General features: G+C 35.9%; 1 protein-coding gene across 1 annotated transcript; it reads left to right on the forward strand.

Moving 5' to 3' along the window:
• The first annotated feature begins 386 nt into the window (after positions 1-386).
• LOC133813948 (phospholipase A1-IIdelta-like) lies at positions 387-1685 on the forward strand. Its single transcript, XM_062246975.1, has one exon. The coding sequence runs from the start codon at positions 387-389 to the stop codon at positions 1683-1685; it is 1299 nt and encodes a 432-aa protein (XP_062102959.1).
• The last annotated feature ends 8193 nt before the right edge of the window (positions 1686-9878 follow it).

Genomic DNA, 9878 nt, shown 5'->3' on the forward strand with positions numbered 1-9878 from the left:
ACATAGCCAATATCTTAATTATATAATACAATTTTTTTCAAAAAAATAAAAATAAAAAACTTGCTCATTAATACAATAATATATATTAAGGGAGTTACGCGATACTCTCCTAATACTTATTAAATATAAATAACTAGACCAATATTAAATTACTAGAATAACAAATTTATGCGACCTACGTGTGTGGCAGGAAACTAGTGGTAAAATTTAGTAATTCTAATGTTATGGGACCTCACGCCTTAATTATTTATAATAGAATAATATTGTGGAGGCCTTGACGCCAATAAAAAGACGACTTTGAAGAAGAGCATTGCATTCGATCAGTTGCATTTGCTTCTATATACTCAATATTCACACCGAAGCAATACACAGCAAAGGGATCATATATGGCAACCACTACTGTAGCCACGCCCACCAAAACCTCCCCAACATGGGAAGAACTCCTTGGCAGCAACAACTGGGATGGCCTTGTGGAGCCGGAGCTTGACGAAAACTTGCGTAAGTTCATCCTCAGGTGCGGCGACTTCTGCCAAGCCACCTACGACTGCTTTAACTCCAACCCCATCTCCTCACAGTGCGGCAATAGTCGCTACGGCAAGGATACCTTCTTCCACGACGTCATGCTGGAAAACCAGTCACGCTACCAAGTCGTCTCATTCCTCTACGCCACCTCCGGCCTCGGCGATATCCAGAAGAAATTGTTTTTGCATCCCAATAAAGATGTTAAGGGCAGCGGCATAATCGGCTGGGACAGTGAGTCCAACTGGATGGGCTACGTAGCCGTGACTACGGACAAAGTTAGCAAAGCCAATGGCCGCCGGGTGATTTACGTGGCTTGGCGTGGGACCATAACTAATGCAGAATGGCAGAGCAATGTGTTTGGGGCAAATCCTGTGCCCGCCAAGCCATTGCTCTCTGATCCAGCATCGGCGAAAGCAGAGTTTTTCTTGTGGTGGGGAAAAGATGAGCCCAAAATCCACGAGGGCTGGCTCTCAATCTACACCTCGGATAATAGCGCTTCGGAGTACGTGAAGACGAGTGCGAGAGTTCAACTCACCACCACTATCAAAGAGCTGAGGGAGAAATACAAAAACGAGAAGCTTAGCGTTGTGGTGACAGGACACAGTCTTGGTGGGGCTCTGGCAACTATAAGCGCCTTCGACCTCGTTGAAAACGACGTCGTTGGTGATGATGTCCAAGTCTCGGCTTTCGTGTTTGGATGTCCTCAAGTGGGCAACACTGAGTTAAAGACCAGAGTGGAAGCACACTCGAACCTTAAGATTCTTCACGTGAAGAATGTTCGTGATCTCGTACCGAAACTTCCTGATATGGAACTTCAGATATATGTCCCTTTTGATACGGTTGACCTTGAGGTCGATACCAACAAGTCGCCTTACTTGAAATCAAAATATATAACTGATACCTTGGGCGATTTCCACAACTTACAGGCGAATTTGCATATGGTGGCCGGGTGGAATGGACCGGACAGCAAGTTTGGGCTGAAGGTGAAGAGAAGCTTGGCTTTGGTGAACAAGTCTTGTAGATTCCTAAAGGAGGAGTTCAAAGTGCCCGAATTTTGGTGGGTGGAGAAGAACAAAGGGATGGTGTACGACGATGAAACTCAAGAATGGGTTTTGGATCCTCCACCTCCAGCAAATCAGATGCTCAAGATGTCTACAAATTAAGAACCAGTCTCTCGGATCCTTAATATTAATTTCAGTGCTAAGTACGTGAATAAATGGGAATATAAGACAAATAATATTTAATATGGGGAAGTTGGGCCTTGATCGGCCATATTAGTTTATATCACCCTAAAACTACATCTACTACTACTTCTGTGTGGTTAAAACTGTATCTCTTATTATTTTCATTCGGCCTGTGTTGTATTATTTCCGAATTGTGTGTAATTTACTCAATGAGTGATTGTCTACGTATGCTACCATGCATCTGTAGTCCTCTTTAATTATTTGATAATAAATAATAAATTCCCTCGTTGTGTAATATATTCTCTAGAACTTTACATTATTATATAGGAAATTTCTTCATTTGGTACCCTATATTATCATTTTGGTACTATCTGATTTCAATAATGCTCATATGATACCTGTATTTTAAAATTATACATATTTGATTCTCGAGACTCAAATTTGATAGATAAAATTTTGTCAGTATGATCAAAGTGTCATCAGTTATATATAATTAATTAATTAAAGTTAAATTTGGAACTTACATAATTGATAGCAGTTTGATTAAATTGGTAAAATTTTATTAATTAAATTTGAGTTAAGGTACCAAATATGTACGATTTTAAAATACAGGGTACCATATGAGCATTATTGAAAACAGAAAGTATCAAAATGATACTTTGCAAAAACAGCGGGTACCAAATGATTACCTACCCTATTATATATAATAAACATTTCTATGGAAGTCTAGCATCACATTGTAGAAATATCAGGGAAAAAAAATCTGATATCCCAATTTCCTATCACTTATCTGCTCCCACCAATTATTTTAAAGATTATTTCTTCCGAATTATGTTAACACTATCTCTCCAATTAATATTTCACCTATCTAATTAATATTATCATTCTCTTTCCATGAATAATGTCAATCAAAATAACAATTTTATTTTAAATTATTCTATGTTAAAAATATTAAGTCCTTCTCTATTAAAAAAAATTAAAATAATAAATCTTAAAAATTTAGTTCTCTATTTTATTAGAGAAAAAAGTGTTTTTCTCCCTTTGCTCATATTTTATTGGAGAAGGCTTATACTGGTTAGTACCATATTTTAATTTTTGAAAAAATTAAAATAAATGAAATGCGATGTTGTTGGAGAATTAGCTCACAAAACAGATGGTCTTGTCAACAACTTATTCTTTAATTCATTTAATTGATTTGTTAGTTACTCTCTCAGCTCAACTAACTCCAATGTCTATAAATAGACATCAGCACACCAACTCGAGGACATCTCAGCACCAAGCTTTGTTTCTCTCTCTGTTTTAGATTTTTTCTCTCTTCTTCTCAAAGTGTAGTTTTCTGTGAGTGAAAGGAGGGTTGTACAGGTCCCTTGTGTATCTGATCAAGGGTACCTCAGATGAGGATTTTGTAATTGATGTAATGTACCATTGATGAGAGTAGTTAGTTCCAAGAACTCTGATTGTAATGTGCTGATAATCAATAAAGAATTCATTCTTGCTGCTATTTGAATTTCGAGCTAAGTTCATTTCTCTGTTATTTTTCTGGTTTAAGTTTTATTCAATTCTTGTTTGAATGTTTGGTTCTTATGACCTGTTATTGATCATAACAGCAAGATATATGTGAATCTAATTCACATCAAATGGTATCAGAGACAGGTTCTAGTTGAAGGCTTCAAGATCCGCATTCAAAGTCTTCAAGAACCACATTCAAACTTTCAAGATTCAGATTCAAACATTCAAGAATTAAACTCATATCCCGAGAACCAAATCTGTGATGGCTACTACCAGATTTTCGGTGGACAAATTCAATGGCTCAAATGATTTCAGCTTATGGAGGATCAAGATGAAGGCTTTTCTGGTTCATCAAGGTATATCAGAGGCTTTAAATGATGAAGAAATGAGTCTCATTGAAGACAAGAATAAGAAAAATGAAATTGAGGCAAAAGCACACAGTGCCATTCTACTTAGTCTTGGAGATGAAGTGTTGAGAGAGGTATCAGATGAGGAGAAAGCCCTTGGGCTCTGGAACAAGCTGTCCTCCATCTATATGAAGAAATCACTTGCAAACAAGCTGTACTTCAAGAAGAGACTTTATACACTTCGGATGGATGAAACCAGAGAACTGAGGAAACATCTAGATCATTTTAACAGAATCATCCTTGATCTAAGCAATCTTGGTGTCAAGATTGAGGATGAAGATCAAGCAATCATATTGCTCAGCTCTTTGCCAAAGATGTATGAGCATTTTGTGGACACAATTTTGTATGGCAAGGATACTCTTACCATGACAGAAGTTAAGGCAGCTCTCAACTCCAAGGAGATCCAGAAGAAAGGTGATGAAAGAGGTGAGAGCAATGGAGAAGGATTGCTGATTGTAAAAGGAAAGTACCCCAAGAAGGAATACAAGGGAAACCAGAATTCAAATGGGTACAAAGGGAATCAATCAAAGCCAAACACCAGGAATTTTGCAGGGGGTTCAAATTCCAAAGGAAACAAAGGAAAACAGTGTTATTACTGCAAGAAAGAAGAACACTTCAGAGATAAATGTTTGGCATTAAAGGCTAAGTTGAGAAGAGACAACCAACAAGGCAAAAACAAGAATCATGGGGAAGCAGATGTTGCAAACGGATATGAATCTGCAGGAGTTCTTGTTGCATCCAGTTCAGACTCAGGTGGAGAATGGATCATGGATTCAGGGTGCTCATTTCATATGATACCAAATAAGAATTTGTTGAGTTTTCTTACTGAAGAACACAGTGGTACTGTGCTACTAGGGAACAACAAAGCCTGCAGCATCAAAGGAATTGGTACTGTCAGGATTAAGGCTCGTGATGGACAAATTAGAACCCTGCACCAGGTTAGATTTGTTCCAGAACTTAAAAGGAATCTACTATCCATAGGCATGTTTGACAAACTTGGATATAGAGTAGATGTGGATGATGGTGTGATGAGAATCAGACAAGGGTCACAGATCTTGATGCAAGGGAAATTGAACAATGGTTTGTACTTCTTGGATGGAGACACAGTAGCTGGATCTGCTGCACCAGCTATTGATTCAGTAAGTGCAAATCAAACAAGACTGTGGCACCTAAGACTTGGTCATGTAAGCCAAAGAGGGCTTAAAGAACTTGACAGACAAGGGTTGTTCAAAGATAAGTTGAAAGAAAAGCTAGAATTCTGTGATGAATGTGTCTTGGGCAAGGCCTGCAGAATCAAATTCAGCAAAGGTGAGCATACTACCAAAGAGAGATTAGCCTATGTTCACTCAGACCTATGGGGTCCATCCAGAATTCCCACTATGGGTGGAGCCTACTATTTTATGAGCATAGTAGATGATTTTAGTAGAAAGGTATGGGTGCATCTGTTGAAAAACAAGAACCAAGCTTTCAGCACTTTTGTAGAATGGAGGAAGCTGATGGAGAACCAAACAGGGAATAAAATCAAAGTCTTGAGAACAGACAATGGACTCAAATTTTGTTCAGACGAGTTCAGAAATTTCTGTTCCAAAGAAGGAATTTTGAGACACAAGACAGTGATTAAGACACCCCAACAGAATGGCTTGGCTGAAAGGATGAATATAACATTGCTCGAGAGGGTGAGATGCTTGCTTCTAGGTGCTGGTTTGACTAGAAAATTCTGGGGAAAAGCACTCAACACAGCATGTTACTTGATAAACAGATGCCCATCAGTAGCAAATCATTTCAAGACACCCCAGGAACTTTGGACAGGAAAGTTACCAAAATTTGACCATTTGAGAGTGTTTGGATGCACGGCTTATGTGCATATCAGACAAGATAAATTACAGCCAAGGGCACTTAAGTGCATGTTCCTTGGATACCCTGAAGGAGTCAAGGGCTACAAGGTTTGGTGCCTTGAAGAAGGACACAAGAAATGTATGATCAGCAGAGATGTGATTTTTAAGGAAGATGAGATGCCTATGAAAACCAAAGCCACATCTGAAGATAATGGAACTGATTTGAGAGACAATGTTCAGTTTGAGGTGGATCAAGCAAAAGCGTCAATGCCTAGAGAATTAAATGAGAATGAGCCCGTTGAGGAAGATGAGGCACAAGACATCCTCAACAACTATCAGTTAGCCAGAGACAGAGAGCGAAGGGAGATCAGACCTCCAACAAGATTTGGCTATGCTGATTTTATTGCCTATGCGCTAGCTGCTGCTGAAGAAATTGATAGCTCAGAGCCAACCTGCTATCAAGAGGCAATAAGTGGAAAGAATGCTACAGCATGGCTGCAAGCAATAGAAGAAGAGAAAGTGTCCTTGTTAAAGAACAAAACATGGATCAGGGTCAAGAAACCAGATGGACAGAAGCTGATATCCTGCAAATGGATTTTCAAACAAAAGGAAGGCATTCCTGGAATTGAGAGAGCAAGGTACAAGGCAAGACTAGTTGCCAAGGGATTCACACAGAAAGAAGGTGTGGATTTCATTGAGATATTTTCACCAGTGGTCAAGCAAACTTCAATAAGGGCAATGATGGCCAAGGCTGCAAAGTTTGACTTGGAAATTGACCAAATGGATGTAAGAACTGCCTTCTTACATGGGGAACTAGAAGAGAAGGTGTACATGGAATTACCTGAAGGGTTTGAGAGTGAAAATTCAGATGAGGTGTGCCTGCTCAAGAAATCATTATATGGCCTCAAGCAAGCTCCAAGGCAATAGAACATGAGATTTGACTCTCATATGATCAAAATTGGCTTCAACAAAAGTAAGTATGATTCCTGTGTCTATTTCAACAATCATATTTACTTGTTGTTGTATGTAGATGATATTTTGATCATTGGAAAAGAAAGATAAAAAATAGATGAGCTGAAGGCAAAACTCAGTAATGAGTTTGAAATGAAAGACCTAGGGGCTGCCAAGAGAATTCTTGGCATTGACATCAAAAGGCCTAGACCAAACACAATAACCTTGTCTCAAAAAGGTTACTTACAGAAGCTGTTGTGCAAATTTGGCATGAACAAATACAAGGAAGTCTCCACCCCACTTGCACAACATTTCAAGCTTACTGCATCTCAGTCCCCAACCACTGATGCAGAAAGGCTCAAGATGAGCAAAATACCATATGCAAGCTGTGTGGGAAGCTTGATGTACTCCATGGTATGCACTAGACCTGATCTAGCTCATGCCATGAGTGTGGTTAGTAGATATATCTCAGATCCAGGATCTGAACATTGAGAAGCCCTGAAGTGGATCATGAGGTATATCAAGGGAACTCTAAACACTGGTATGATATTCAACAATGAAAGCCAATACAGAGAAGAAGTTACAGGTTTTGTTGATTCAGATTTTGCAGCCAACATTAACACAAGAAGGAGTTGTACAGGGTACGTTTTTACAGTTCTAGGAGGCTGTGTCAGTTGGAAATCTAACCTACAGAAAGTTGTGGCCCTTTCCTCTACAGAGGCTGAGTATATGGCTACAACTGAAGCCATCAAGGAGGCACTATGGCTAAAGGGTTTGACCAGTGAGTTGGGGTTCAATTCAGAAGACATAACAGTTCATTGTGATAATCAAAGTGCTCTGCACCTCATGAAAAATCCAATGTTTCATGAGAGGTCCAAGCACATTGATATCAAACTACATTTCATCAGAGATGTGGTGCTCTCAAAACAGGTTCAAGTTACAAAGATCTGCACTCATGAAAATCCGGCAGATATGTTTACTAAGAGTGTCTCCAAAGACAAGTTTAATCATTGCTTGAATCTGTTGAACATTCAAGGCTGCTGAGTCTTGTCATTCATGTTTTTTTTTTTTTCTCTGTTTTACTGAACTAATTCAGGTGGAATTGTTGGAGAATTAGCTCACAAAACAGATGGTCTTGTCAGCAACTTATTCTTTAATTCATTTAATTGATTTGTTAGTTACTCTTTCAGCTCAACTAACTCCAATGTCTATAAATAGACATCAGCACACCAACTCGAGGACATCTCATCACCAAGCTTTGTTTCTTTCTCTGTTTTAGATTTTTTCTCTCTTCTTCTCAAAGTGTAGTTTTCTGTGAGTGAAAGGAGGGTTGTACAGGTCCCTTGTGTATCTGATCAAGGGTACCTCAGGCGAGGATTTTGTAATTGATGTAATGTACCATGAGAGTAGTTAGTTCCAAGAACTCTGATTGTAATGTGCTGATGATCAATAAAGAATTCATTCTTGCTGCTATTTGAATTTCGAGCTAAGTTCATTTCTATGTTATTTTTCTGGTTTAAGTTTTATTCAATTCTTGTTTGAATGTTTGGTTCTTATGACCTGTAATTGATCATAACAGCAAGATATATGTGAATCTAATTCACATCAGATGCTTTGTACGGTTGATGCGAAACTTTTTTTTTTTTTTTATTTGTCATGTATATAACCTATTATACATGTAAGTACTATTTTTTTTACAATGCTTTTAACGGTTGATTCAAAAGTTTTATTTATTTTTTTATTTGTCACATATGTACTATATATCATATTTACTTGATATTATTTTGTACTGTTAATATTTATTAGATTGGTTGATATTATTTACCACTAATAAAATATATCTTGTTCAAAATGTTGTTTTTTTTTTCATTTCTTTTCTTTTCTTTTGATTGTATAATAGCAAAGTCCCTTTTTTTTCTTTACACATCGGTGTTATAGAGATAATATTTCTATATCAAAATTATTAAAAAAAATATACTACTTTATCATTTTTCTAATATAAATATTAGTCTATTATACATAAGAAAAAATAGAAGTAAAAAAAAAAATCTGAACACAAAGACCACAAACATTACATATAAGATTTGATGGTTTACTATATACATTCTTTTTTAAAGTTCAAGTAAAAGAGCTGGTTATGTTTGATGTTGTGGGTAAAAGGAGGAATAAATTTTTAAGATTTATTATTTTTTTTAATAGAAAATGACTTAATCATTTTAGCATAGAATAATTTAAAATAAAAATGTTATTTTGATTAACATTATTCATGGAGAGAAAATAATACTATTAATAAGAGTAGTAAAATATTAATTAGAGAGATAGTGTAGTTGGGAAGAGAGAAAGTTGTAAATCAATTTAAATAAATATTAAATAAATAAATGAGGTGTCTTAAAATAATTGGTGGGACAATGAGGTGATAGGATATTGGGAAGCATATTTTTTTTTTCAAATATCAATATTGCAAATTTTATTTTAAGTTAGAATATTTGAAATCTGATACTAAATCGTAATAATAGTGTACTAATGTCGTGTTGGACACGCTATTGTATAACAACACTTTATAAATATTTATATATATATTTAAATATAAATTTTGGATGTAGTCAACACCACTGATTAGGAATGTTCATCGATCATTTTAGTCAGACTATAACATATATAGGGAGTGACTACAATGCATCTCCTTTTTTTGCAACACCAGTGCATCTTTTTCCTATTTCAACACCTGGATAGATATAATCCCAAATTTTTTTATATGACGGTGTACATTGTAGGTATTTAGAACATCCTGCAAATTTTCAAGAAATTCTGAATAAATTATGGTACCGAAACAGGGTCTAAACCTTTTGTTGCACGCGTGTCTATTTTTTTGTGTACGCGTGTAAAATTTGACGGTTTGAACTATGTTTTCGGCTTCGTAAACTATTCAGAATTTCTTGAAAATTTGCAGGATATTCTAAATACATACCTACAATGTACACCATCATATAAAAAAATTTGGGATTATATCTATCCAGGTGCCGAAATAGAAAAAGAATGCACTGATGTTGTAAAAAAAAATGATGGGTTGTAGTCGTTCCCAACATATATATATATATATATATATTAATCAACTTAATATAATTATTAGATTACAAAAATCAAACCCTAACCGCTCAAATAAAGAAAAAAAAATTAACTCATCTAATAATTTGGCTAGTTTTACACACCTAATCTGCGATCTAAGTAGTGTTGATCAATAAACTAAATACATCTTTCAAACTTAAAAACATTATTATAAATTCATTACTAAAAGCTTAAAAATTATATATAATATTACATATAATTTATGTAATATATGTATGAATAAATGAAAAAAAATCAACTCTTAATTGGTTTATTCATATTAATTCAAGTTATATTGAACACTTTGAATTGTTAATGCGTTATTCAAGTTGTGGTTTTTGTCGGTTTTTGTCGGTTTGGTATGA

The sequence above is a fragment of the Humulus lupulus genome, chromosome 2 (genome assembly GCF_963169125.1).
Source record: "Humulus lupulus chromosome 2, drHumLupu1.1, whole genome shotgun sequence".
In the NCBI taxonomy this organism is placed as follows: Eukaryota; Viridiplantae; Streptophyta; class Magnoliopsida; order Rosales; family Cannabaceae; genus Humulus; species Humulus lupulus.

Bases quoted from the DNA above. Each gene is read 5' to 3' on its own strand.
- LOC133813948 (XM_062246975.1), top strand. From the start codon at position 387: ATGGCAACCACTACTGTAGCCACGCCCACCAAAACCTCCCCAACATGG.